Below are 13,446 nucleotides of genomic sequence, written 5' to 3'. Positions count from 1 at the left end.
CATGCTCTACCACTGTTTTTTTGGTAGTGTTGTTTTGTTTTTCTTTTTTGAGTCGGGGTCTCACTCTGTCACCCAGCTGGAGTACAGTGGCACGATCACAGTTCACTGCAGCTCCGACCTCCTGGGCTCAGGAGAACTTTCCACCTCAGCCTCCCAAGTAGCTGGGACTACAGGGGCACATGACCACACCTAGCTAATTTGTTAATTTTTTTAAAGACAAGGTCTCACTGTGTTGCCCAGGCTGGCCTCGAATTCCTCGGCTCAAGGAGTCTTCCCACCTCAGCCTCGGAAGTGCCAGGATTACAGGCATGAGCCGCTGCACCTGGCCAGACTCTGCCACTCTTCAGGGCTCCAGGTGTCACATCCAATTGCCTGTTCCCTATCCACGCTTGGATACTCCACGGGCACCTCCTACTAAACACACACTAGAGATATTGTGGGAGCAAATCACGCAGGTTTGTAAATGACTAGAGGGAACAGTGAATGAAACAGAAAAGAGGCTAATGACAAGAAGAGGGAACTGGGGAACCTAGTGGAAGAGGAGGACCAGGAAAAGGGCCATCCACACAGGGCCTCACAGGCTGTGAGGAAAGCCTTGGTTCACACAGAAAGCCCTGGATGGTTCTGAGCTAAAAAGTACCATGGGCTGACTGAACTTTACATCCTAGCAGGGTTACTCTTGTGTGGTATGAAGAAATATATTGTATGGCAATAAGAGCAGAAGCACATAGACCAGTTAGGAGATGAATGTGGTCAATGGGTGACAATGACTCTGACCTTGGTAGGAGCCGTGAGAAGTGTTTGGATTCTGGATATATTTGGAAGGGAGAGCGAGCTAGATTTGGCAGAAGTTCATGTGCAGCATGAGTGAGAAAGGGAAGATTCATAAGAATATAATTGTTTTCTCTAAACTAGTTTTATGTCCAGCAGTCTTTCTAAACTCTTATTAGAAAGCTCCGGTCGTTTGTTGCATTCTGCTGTGAAGATGTGCGCAGAAGTCCTGTTATCAGCAATAATGTTTTTGTCTCTTTCCTACCATTCTTATACATCTTAGTTCTTCTTGTATTACATTTGTTATTGTGTCTTTGGTTCTGTATTGAACAGTGGCAGCAATAGCAGACATCTTTCTCTCATTCCCAGGACAGAAGCATCTCTCCATTAAATATAAAATATTGTACTCTAGGTTTTTGGTATGTGGCCTTTTATTCCTAGCTTTTTGTTTTGTTTTTTGTTTCATTTTGTTTTTAAGGCTATATTGCCCAGGCTAGAATGCAGTGGCTATTACAGGTACAATCATAGCTTGCTGTAGCCTCCAATCTCTGGGTTTAAGCAGTCTTTCCACCATGTGCCACCATGCCCAGCTAAATTACTCCTAGATTTGAAAACCTTTTTTTAAAATCATACATATATGTTGAGCTTTATTAAATATTTTTATACCTATTAAAATAAATTATAAATTTGTGTTCTGACTGAATCACATCGCCATATTTTCTGATATCTTTGCATTTCTGAGAAAGATCCTACTTGATTACAACATATTTTTCTACACTGTTGGACTTATTTAGTTAATATTTTAATTTGAATTGTTATATCTATGTTTATAATTTATGTGGGTCTATAATCGTATGGTATACAACTTTAAGTAACACAGGAATCAGTGTTATGGTAGCTTCAATACATGATGTGGCTATTTTCCACTCTTTCTACTTCGTGGATCCACTGAGTAAAACCAGTCTTGATTGTTTCTTCATAGTTGAGCAGTTTGTAAGCCTCTCCAGGTTTGAGGCCTTCGAATTGGGGGTAGGTAGTCTGTCATTATCTTTCTTGTGTCTATATTGTTTCTCCTTTGTATTTTATAAGTTCAGTTCTTGTGTTTTTATCGTGTCTTTTATTGATTTTTACTTCCTTGTTTTTATACACTTTTGTTTCAGTGCATTGTTCTTATTATTCATCTTCTTACATTTAGCTTATTTCTTATTTTTCAGTAGATATGTTAAAGATAAAGATTTTAAGAGGCAGTATCTTTACTTCTCTCCAGTCTCTCATCTCAGAGATGAAGTTTGGGAAAGGAAGTCAATAGCCTGTGTTGGTTTCCTCTGTGTCAGTGGGACTAGTGATGGTTACTAGAGTCTGGTTCTCTCCCTCCACTGCAAGCACGGTGGAGACGAGGGGCTACCTTGATGGATGCTCAGTCTTTGGGACCTAGTCCAGTGCTCAGTATTTATCCATTTGGATAAAATTACATGTTTGCCAAAGTTTTTCTTTAAAGAATATATAATAGGCTCTGAAACACAGCTTCTAAGTTTCTGATCTTGAGCTGTAAATCTATGTCCATTTGGTTTTAGTTAAAGTCATCTGACATTCGGCATATAGGGAACCAAAGACGGGGCATTTTGTTTAATTCCTTCTGCCACCAGCCTGCCCCACCCAACAGGTGAGATGAGCCTGTTTGATCAAAGCACAAGCTAGATGTGGGCTTTAGGTGATTTGTATATATTGAGGAAAATTCAAACCATTTGACTCATGTGAAGGGCTATTTGAAAAGCAATTTTTAAATTCAGTCTGAAAATCCATGACCAAAAAAGATTGATATTTCTTGGTGTATGAGTTTAACACATCCAAAATTCACATAGAAAATGGGTTTTGAAAGCAGATTGCTTAGTTTCTACATTGGTAGAATAATCTAGAACAGGGGTCCTCAAACTACGGCCCACGGGCCACATGCGGCCCGCCGAGGACATTTATCCGGCCCTCCAGGTGTTTTTGCCGCCTTAACTTGTTATGACTAGCAGTGACAAATATGGAACCGGACATTGACCATCTCATTAGCCAACAGCAGGCCCATAGTTCCCACTGAAATACTGGTAAGTTTGTTGATTTAACTTTACTTGTTCTTCATTTTAAATATTGTATTTGTTCCCATTTTGTTTTTTCACTTCAAAATAAGATATGTGCAGTGTGCATAGGAATTTGTTCATAGTTGTTTTTTTTTAAACTATAGTCCGCCCCTCCAACAGTCTGAGGGACAGTGAACTGGCCCCCTGTTTTAAAAGTTTGAGGACCCCTGATCTAGAAGCTTCTCTCACATTCTAGATGCTCTAAATTCTAAGATTCCATGATTCTGACCTGCAGCCTGCTTTATTGAGCAATCCTAGCACGATGTATGCCCTTTAAAGAATGGAGATAAAAATTAATAACATCCAGGGGTGGCTTGAGAGCCAGATGAAATTAGCTTCTAGTAGTACCTCACGTGATGGTAGCACACAGTAGTTATTCTATTAAAGCTTAGTGAGTCCTGAACTGGGAAGTTTCTGTTGCACTACTTAGTGCATTTTATGGTTATTCTAAGAGAAAAGCAAATCTTTCTAGGCAAAGCAGACTAAATGAAAACAATCTAAAATGTTTAGCCTGATTTCAAATAAACATGTATCGCCATTATTCTAGGAAATGGGTAAGAATTAAACAGTATTTGTTTTTATAGGATAGCAGCAGATAGCAACAAAGTCTTCCTTACTGCTTTGTGCCAAAGAGACACAGGAGGGCGCAAGCAAATTGGCTTGGTGTTTTTAGACTACACTTTCGGACGTTTGTTACATAACAAAAAGAGAAAATGAAAGTCTGTGGACAATTCACAGACCCCAAAATGCTGTCTGTGAGCCTGGTTTGACACTGGCTATCTTAAGAAAATCCTCTTGAGTGGGGGGAGAAGAGAGCAGTCTGTGGTAGGAAACAGAATACTATCTGGAAACTTTCCATCTGTAGGAAGAAAAAAGAAAGAAAGATCGTACCATTTCTTTGCATAATCATCGTGTCCGTTTTAAATCTTTTGTCTTTTCAATATTTGAAGGAGAAAAAAGAATCATGGTTCTGCAACTCTTGTTATTATAGGATAAAATGGACTTTAAATGAACCTGACTAAATAATATGACAGAGTTCTCATGACATCTGTAATAATCATGTGAACATATAGCATTTTACCCCTAAAGAAATCTTTCTCCCTGAGAGGCTGCACTTTTCTGTGTTGTTAACCCTAAGAAGAAAATAATCCAAGTAGAATCTGAAACTAAACATTCAAATAAGAAAGAAACTTTTTACTCTAAATACATTGCTAGCCAGGCGTGATGGCTCACGCCTATAGTCCCACCACTTTGGGAGGCTAAGGCAAGAGAGTTGCCTGGGTTCAGGAGTTCAAGACCATCCTGGGCAACATGGTGAGACCTCGTCTGTACAGTAAATAAAAAAAAAAATAGCCAGGTGTGGTGGCGCATACTTGTAGTTCCAGCTACGCGGAAGACTGAGATGGAAAGATCGCTTGACCCAGCAGGTCAAGGCTGTGGTAGCCGTAGTTATGCTACTGTACTGCAACCTGGGTGTCAGATTGCGACTCCAACTAAAAAACAAAAACATATCGCTAGTGGTCAAAATATGTTTTTAATGTCAGAAACTATCACTATAATTTGTGAAAAACAAAATACAAACTAAAGACTTATATGGTAAGCAAGAAGCTTGACATTATAATGTGTGGCAAGCGGTCCCTGAAGGAACCAGACAGGATGAATCATAGGAAATGTGGAGCGGACCCTGCCCTAAAGAGGGTGGGTGAAGGGGCCTCACCCAGGGCAACCCCAGAGCTGGGACCTCCACGTGCTCCCAGCACAGGCAAGAGCGAAGACCGGGAAGAGGAACAGCAGCTCAGGGCCTTTGGGGAGGAGGCGGCAGCGGTCGTGCAGATGCCTGGCGGGAGGCACAGCTTGAGGCCCAGGCCTGCCCTCCCAGAGCTGGTGTCGCAGGTGTTTTCCTGGACTGGGAGCACTGCCTGGAGTGCCCAGCCCACCTGTCTGTGGGAGCTGGGACAGCAGCACACGGCGCTCCTGCAGAGTCACGCACCTGTCACGGTCAGTGTGACTGACAGGGTGGCTCTAAGTGATGTCCGCGTAACTGTCTTCGAGCCTGGAGGCCTTTGTGGATGTGCGTGTGCTTCCCTCCCTCAGCATCTCTGGATTAAAAGTGGTGGGAGAGTCCCTTTCGCCAGCCTTTCACCTACAGCTGGAAGAGAGCACCGGGTCTCGAGAGCAAGACGTGAAGCTGCTTCAGGAAATTGTAGACCACGTAAGTATCCAGGTGCTCGAGGGATGCCCCCCACCATTCTGCCCTCTCCCAAGCCATTTTGTACATCGTTTTTAAGAAAGTTCTTCTTGCTCCGAGAGGGAGGGAATAACAGAAGTTGCTGGTTGCCTGCTGATGACATGGAGCTGTCCTGCTGCTCCAGGTTCTGCCCCATTGGGGTCTGGCCGTGGTGACAGGCTACAGCCCTCCCATTAGGCCATCTCTCACCTCCCTCCAAAGTTGCTGCCCTGTGAGCCACCTCGTGTTCAAATACACTTGGCTTCTTGAGAACGCTGAATAGTTAGCCTTGCAGAAGACGCATTGCTCACCATCTGCAGAGCCAGGCATTCATACTGTAGTTGGGAAGGCACCATGTGTGGGAGTCACACACTGCCCGAGAGTGGGCCAGTCTGCGGGCAGTTGCCAGCAAAGCTCGTGTTCACTGCCTGCCTCCCTGCAGTCAGAATACTCTGGAAGGAAGACTAGCAAAATGCCTAATTTGGGAGAGTTATTTAAAGTTCTCTATCTTCCAAAAGCCATTTGACTATTCATTCTTACTTAGTTGTCTCCACGTGTGCCCTGGGATGATGCTGCCTTTCAGTTGAGTCTGACATGCACCTAGTGTGCATCTGAGGATGAAGCGGGTGCCGTTCTGCTTTCTCATCCTGCTGGCAGTTTCCTCCAGGGCTCTGGCTCTGAGTGGTGCTGCAGGCACCTGGGGCCGTGACGGCAGTGCCCTGCCAGGCCTTGTCCCATGCCTCGTCTGTCCATGCCTCCTCTCAGGCAGACTCTTCTCAGTCACAGGCCTGTTCGGTGTAGACCAGTTTGGAGACAGCATCTGGACACACGGCTGGCTTCTGCCATCTGATGTCCTGTGATTTTTGAGCCACGTGATCTGATAATGTGGAATAACGGGTTAATGGGGACTTCGTACAGTCTGAGGCCTTTTAAAGCCAGTTGTATCAACTTCAGGCTAAATCTCCTCTGTTCCTTTGTCATCAGATAGCATCAGAGTCTTTCTACCGCTTTGTGCCTAAGAGACACAGGAGAGTGTGAGCGAAATGACTTGGTTTTTTTGTTTGTTTTTGAGTCGGAGTCTCACTCTGTCACACAGGCCGGGGTGCAATGGCACGCTCACAGCCACCGCAGCCTCAACCTGCTGGACTCAGGCTGTCTTTCTGCCTCAGCCTTCTACACAGCTGGAACTACAGGTGTGCACCACCACATCCAGCTAATTTTTTGATTTATTGTAGAGACAAGGTCTCGCCGTGTTGCCCAGGCTGGTCTCGAACCTGTGGGGTCAGGCAATCCTCTCGCCTCAGCCTCCCAAAGTGCTGAGATTGCAGGCGTGAGCCACTGTGCCCAGCAGCTTGGTGTTTATTTACTGTGCTTTCGAGCATAACATAACATAACAAAAGAGAAAGAGTAGAAGTCTGTGGATAACCCACAGATCCCAAAATGCTGTCTGTGGGCCTGGTTTGATACAGACTGTCTTAAGAAAATCCACTTGAGAGTGGAAGGAGAAGAGAATAGTGTGTGGTAGGGAACAGAATACTACCTGGAAACTTTCCATCGATAGGAAGAAAAAAGAAAGATCTTACCATTTCTTTGCGTAATCACCGCTTCCATTTTAAAATCTTTAAAATCGTTGTCTTCTTTTCAATACTTGGGAGACAGAGAAGAATCATGGTGCTGTAACTCTTGTTTAAGCTTTGTAGCACCAAGAGGTTTTGCCAGGTTTACGTTGAGTTGCTCGACAGGACACTGTTTTTACAAACTGAGCTATTGTTTACAGTGTCTCTTAAGACAGAGCCAGTCCAGATGTTTCCAGGAGTTCAATTCCCAGTGTGCTTCCGGAGCCTGCAGACAGCGAGGGACTGCTGTCACTGCCCTGTCTTGCTTCTCCACCTCTCTCGCAGCTCACCCCGTGCCCGCTCTTCAGGCAGATGCTTGTACTGCCACGCTATGGAGTGACTGTTCTTTCCTTGGCACCACCCTCTGCTCTGTTGATGTTTTAAAATATAATTCATATACCATGAAATTCACCCTTTTGACAGCAAGGTGGATTTTAGTACATTCAACAGGTTGTGCAGCCCTTACTGTCTAATTGCAAAACATTTCATCACCCCAAAAAGAAGCCCCCATGACCTATGACCTTGCTGTGGGTTTTATGCTTGCTTTATTTTAGTAGAAAATGTATTAATTTTTAAAAACATTGGCTGGTGGCTTGTATATGGGAGCACTGTGCAGACTTTAACACCAGACTCGGAGGCGCCCTCAGCACCCACCAGAGGCATCCATGGGGATTGGCCCTTGGCTAGGTCTGAGTGTAGCAGCTGCTCCGACACGGTGCTGCTATGGCGTTCAGGCCCAGCTCCTGGTTGACCCGCAGGGTTTTGCTCCCACGCTCCTTGCGTTCTAGCTCTGCCTGGGCTGCTTTAATGTAATCTAAGCAAGCGTGAGGAAGTGAGGACTGCAACACCCCCGTAGCACCCACGTGTCTCCAGGTGCTGAGACACTCGGGGACAAGGTGCCACTGCAGAGGCCTCTGTGGACAGTGCTCCCCACGCTGGGCTTGGTGCATGGTTTTGCCTTATAGCGGCTGGAGCTGAACACTGAATTAAAGCTGCTGACCTGGGATTTTCATGTCCCCTCATTTTAACCACTGTGTGTCCGGAGTCCGGGTGACGGAGGTCCTCCTTTCTCTCTACACAGTGCATGAACAGAAGCATTGCATTGACTCAGGCACGCTACCTGGAGAAAGAAGAGAAGTGCCTCCCTCCGCCCAGGTTAGTTAAATGGAAATGAAACCTTACTTTTTTTCTACATTAAACTCTATCAAATACTTTAGGTTTTGAAAGACTACCACTGGATAAGGAAGAATGTCTGTTGTTAAAATACAATACATCACCTGTTTTCTGCTCTTAAACTGGAAGTTTTTGCATTTTAGCTGAACAGCCCCTCGGGACTCACAATGTAACATCCCAGTTAGCTCCAAGAGATGTCTGGTCTCTGGGCATGAACTGGGACAAACCAAGTCCAGTCAGCTCATACCTGCCATAACTCGAGGTGGTATGTGCCCTGCAGGCGGTGCCTGCCACAAGAACCGTGCCGCAGGAAGGCCTGCAGTCCTGGCGTTTTGTTGACTGTGTAGACTTCCCCATCTTTGCCCCTCGGCATGTCGCCTCTGGGGTGCTTCAGCCAGTGAACACTCACTGACCCTCCCCAGGAGGACAAAGAAAGGCGAGATCTGCAGAGTCAACAGAACATGCCACAGGTGAAAGATGTTAAAGAGCACTGGCCTGTCCTCATTGCTTACGGGATGGTCCATGGAGGTGGCCATCCACACACACCCTGTGCCAAGTAGTCCCAGCAGGGGCATGATCAGTTCTGCCCTAGGCAGTGCTCAGGGCCTCTGCGAGCCACTGATGCCTGAGCCGAGTCTGGAGAGACAGCACATCAGGCCCCAGTGGGTGTCAGCAGAGGGGTGGTGTGAGCCCTGCTCAGGGTCTCCCGTGGTGTGGACATCTCCAGGTCCATCTGGGAGCCCAGAGCGCAAGCTGCAAAGGGGCTGGAGAGAAGCACTCCGGAGGAGACTGGTGCCAAGTCAGAGAGACTGCAGGAGAGCCCACAGCTGCGGGTTTTATGCGGGAGAACCCAGTCTGAACGATCTGCAGGCGCAGAGGGCCAGGTCAGGATGGGAAAGTCACTCTGGCCACAGCTCCAGGCCACTCACAGAGCCCGTCCTCTTGTTTTTCATTGCACCCACCCCAACGTGTCATCCTGTATTTACTTATAAGCTTATAGATGCGTGAGGATGGGAGCCATGCATGTTTTGTGGCCTCTGGACTCCATGCCCAGCACAGTACGGCTCAATAAATGTGTGTCCAGTGCATGCAGCAGATGTTTGGGAAGGAAGTGAAGGGGTGGAGGTAATACCATCCTGTCAAACTCACACTTCTGCAGCTTCCTGAAAACTTGAAAATCTCTGCCATGCCTCAGAGCATTATAGAACTTCAACTGTGAGTGTTTATTGACTCACAACTACAAACAGCCAGCTATGCACGATGCACGATCCGAGAGAGGTTCGCTCCCCCTTGGTGCCTAGCGTGCCTGCAGCAGGAAGTGGTGGACAGGATGCCGACCAGATGCGATGGATAGTCAGCAGGCTGCAGCCTGCCGCAGCGGCCCCCAGCACATAGGGGAAAGGCAGCTGGGGGCAGCAGAGCACGCACAGGCAGGCAGAGTCCCATGAGACTGTTGACAGACACGGTGGCACTGGGTTTGGCCCTCTGGCTGTAGGTGGCGGGCCATTGGTGTCGATTTTCGTCTGGTAATTCTTGGTGTCCTTGACTGCTTCCCAGCATTAGGGTGGTGGTCACTGTGGAGCAGACGGAGGAAGAACTGGAGAGAGCTGCGTCCACCATCAAGGAGGTGGCCCAGGCTGTCCTGCTCTAGGCTGAGTCCCAGGGCAGTGGCCTCCTGCTGCACAGCATGCGACAGGACTCGAGACCGTCCTCTGGCCAGGGCATGACCCGGAGGAGAGGGGAGTACGTGAAGGCTTGTTACCAAGGGGTGTGGATGCGGACCAGTGGTGTGACCGTGGGAAGGATGCTTACTGCTTTAAAGAGAAGACACATCTAAAAGCCCAGGAGCTGGTTTTTTTAAGAGAAAAACTAATTGCAGTGTATAACTGGTATTTAAAGTACGCATTTAGTACTATTTAAATGTTTTATTGTACTAGCATTTTATATTCCTTTTGTTGTCGGCGTCTAAAACTGGAGCTTCACCTTCTCTCCCTTCTAACAGGAACAACTCTGTGAGCACTCCTTAACTCCATAGTGTTTTGTGGAAAAGTGACCTGGCCACATTAGAACTGAGAGCAACACGTCAACGTGTGTGATACAAAATTTGTTATTGAAGATCTAATTCAGCCACATATTTTCCAGTCTTCATAGTGTAAACTCAGTGGTGGCTAAAAAGAACACTTTTTGTTATAAACTTTGCGTTGCATTTGAATCCTAGAATTTTTATATGCACTAAATATTGATGTTATACCATTTCTAAACTGAGCATCCCTAGCCAGAGAATATTCATTATACTACCTAAGTGAGCAATAATTTCAATCCAGTACTATTTTATTTTAATATAATTGGCCTTTAAATTTATTATGTACATGTGGGCTTCTAATTGTTGTGGGAAGAGGGTTGGTTATTATTAGGATGTTTATTCCAAAATATAAATCACATCCTTTATATTGTAGAGTGTCTTAAATGTATTCCTTTTTTGTATGGTGGGTTTGCCTAGGGACATACAACTACAGGCTTTTCTAAGCTAAGAAAAATGAGAATGTTTTTTCTTTCCAGCTTACAAATTCCAAATATCAACAAAAGATGTGAAAGGACTAAAATACAATTTTTAAGCTGTACTTTACCTGTTTTTCCTTTAGCAAATCAAGTGAAGTGGTGTAAAGGTTTGTGATATGTGCACAAGATAGCATATAAATATTACAACATTATTCCTTTTCGTATTAAAGGTAAAGGGATAAAATTGTAAAAAAAATTTTCATTTTTATAATCTGTGTTCATATGAACATGATCTTAAGCGTCTTTTTAAATAACATGTATTTTTTTAACGTTCAGCTTCTATGTTGCTTGAGGTATTTCGTACTGATGTGCCTTGTGATTGCTGCTGCTTTAAAGGATACAGTATTCTTTGGGGATGGATTTTTTTTCAATGAAATAAACCTACATTCCTGATGATTGGTGTATTTGCATATAACTTATTCAGTAGAATGGTCTCTTCGTTTTAACTTTTTGCATACCTAGGGTGGTATTGTGTATGTGTTGTTTTGTTTTAGAAAATAACAACTGAATTTTGTAGTTCCTTTTTTCACATCCAACTAACTAAGGAATGTACAGTATCTGAAACGTCCTGGGTTCCTGCTAACCTCTTAGGACAACAAAAATATCAGAGCCATTATTTTTATGATATATATATATTCATATGTATGTAAATATTGTGTCTATTTTGGGGTTTTTTTAGTTGGAGGTCTCTGTCACTCAGGCTAGAGTATGGTGGCACAGTCAAGGGCTTACCACAGCCTCTGCCTCCTGGGCTCAAGTGATCCTTCTGCCTCAGCCTGCCGAACAGCTGGCACTACAGGCATTTCCAGTAAACAAAATTGTCCACAGGAGAGTAGGAAACCACTGTTTTCAAGTGGACTTTGAGGCAAGTTGGGACAGAAAATAAACCAGTATTTCATCAAGTTCAGAACATCACTAATTGTGCCATATTTGCTTTATATACACTAAAAATAAACCTCTCTGGTATAGTGTCAGCTGTAAGATGTATTCTAGCATCAGAGATACTGTAGTATGGATGGAGAAGGCACATCTTAAAATCTATGAAATAAGACAGTAATCATCCGATGTGTGAGCCTCATGCCGCCATCTTTCCTTGTGCACATAAAACCTTAGTCCCAGAAGATGGAGACGTCCGAGGATGACGGTGACCATCTAAATCTGAATATCTCCATCTTTCCAAAACACTAGCCTTAGGATGAAAACAAATGAAATATCCATAATCTACACCTACTATATGGGTTAAGCTGTAGAGGTGCCTAGCTTACTGATAAGTTTATTAAAAATAAGTCATCTCAAAAGCAACACAACAAAAGAAAATGTGAATTAAGGATTTTACATACTCAAGGCAGTCTTTCAAGTAACAAAGTTTTAGAAAAACAGTTTAAAATTAGAATTCAGTACTTGCTCATGAGCTCTTCCTGAGGAATCTACTAGGGGAAAGTACCTAAGAAATGCAGAAATTAATAATAATGCAAAATAAGCTCATTATGTAGCTAATAAGTAGAGTACACCGATACTTAGACTGACAAAGGGAATACTAGAAGATAAATAAGAAAATAGGGGATTAAGGACATTATAAGAAATTTTGATTATAAGGATAGCCAGTAAAACACAGCCCTTCTCAGAAAAAAATAGACCTCATAAAGAGGGAAAAAATATATAACACAACATACACAAAAAATATAACTGTCAAACTGCACTTGTATCCCTAAATTTATACAAATTTAGGGGAAAAGAGAAAAACAAAATAGCATGAGTTGAGGCCAGACATGTTAATCATACCAGTAAATGTGCATGCACTTAATTTCTGCTCCAAGAAACCTTCAAACTGGTTCACAAAGCAAAACATAAACTCAAAGATACACCTAAACTAAACTCAATGACTCAGAAAAACTAAACATAAAAATAGAGACAAATGCTGATCTCACACAAGGTGGAATTCAGGCCAGTAGACAAGAAGCATGTAAAGGACACAACCCAAAATAATGATTCGACAGTTACGAATATTTTTGCATGAAGTATGACAACAACCCACATTCACAAAGCATATGATGGCGCTTCAGGGGAAAGTAGTCACATTTGGAGGCTTGAGCTTGCTGTCTTAGAAAAGGCAAGCGGGCAAAAGATAGTAGGGCTCTAAATGACCTAAGCAATAAGATCAGTCATGCAGCAGCATATCCAGTTTGGTAGTATCTAGGTGGGTGTAATATATGTATATATCCACATACACGTGTGGGTGTATGTATTATGTATAATACAGATGGGTTATATTTTATCAGTATATACCCACATATCAGAAAACAGGACTTATTCTCAAACATGGAATTTCACGGATATTGGTCATTCGTTAGAAAGCCTGAATTAGTTTTATAAATTACAAGATTTTCAAGGAAATGAATAAGTATGACCCATGCGTGGAGGGGGGCAGTCAAAATGAGCTATATTTATTGTTATCAGATGTTGGTTTTAGCAGACGGTTTTAAAGCAGCTGTTACAAATTTGTTCCCAAAACTACAGGAAACCATGATTAAAATGAAAGGAAAACATGGTGACAATAACTCAACAAAGAGAAATTTAAAAGAGTTAAATGGAATTTCTGGAATTGAAGAGTAAAATAACAAAAAAACTTACTAAAAGGGGCACAACAGAAGATGAGTGAGTTTGAAGACAGAGCTGTAGTAAATAGCCAGCCTGAAGAAGAGAGAGCACCAGATTTTTTTTTATTTTTTTAGAAAGCAGGATTTATTGAGAGGATGGGAAAACTCCCAGAGTGGGAGGGGACCCGAGGGGGATTCCCAGGGAACCAGAAAATAGAGCATTAGAGACCCATGGGGCATGTCCAGCATTCTTTATACCAACTTGTTTGTAATGGGAGAGGCAGACAAAAAAGGCCAGGTGCGGTGGCTGAAGCCTGTAATCCCAGCACTTTGGGAGGCCAAGGAGAGAGGATTGCCTGAGCCCAGGGGTTCAAGAC

General features: G+C 43.7%; 1 protein-coding gene across 1 annotated transcript in view; it reads left to right on the top strand.

Annotated features, from left to right (window-relative positions):
• Window positions 1–10,868, top strand: part of SPTLC1 (serine palmitoyltransferase long chain base subunit 1) — a 52,651-nt gene extending 41,783 nt beyond the window's left edge. The window contains exons 13-15 of the mRNA XM_021711620.1: window positions 4,992–5,109; window positions 7,822–7,895; window positions 9,471–10,868. Of these exons, the coding sequence (XP_021567295.1) occupies window positions 4,992–5,109; window positions 7,822–7,895; window positions 9,471–9,564 (286 nt within the window). The 3' untranslated portion in view covers window positions 9,565–10,868. The remainder of the gene's footprint in view (window positions 1–4,991; window positions 5,110–7,821; window positions 7,896–9,470) is intronic.
• Window positions 10,869–13,446: the final 2,578 nt, after the last annotated feature.

Source organism: Carlito syrichta, unplaced genomic scaffold (genome assembly GCF_000164805.1).
Source record: "Carlito syrichta isolate Samal-C Ts95f unplaced genomic scaffold, Tarsius_syrichta-2.0.1 Scaffold302409, whole genome shotgun sequence".
NCBI classification, from domain to species: Eukaryota; Metazoa; Chordata; class Mammalia; order Primates; family Tarsiidae; genus Carlito; species Carlito syrichta.
The sequence above is the reverse complement of the archived record's forward strand: the minus strand, read 5'-3'. Positions and strand labels throughout refer to the sequence as shown.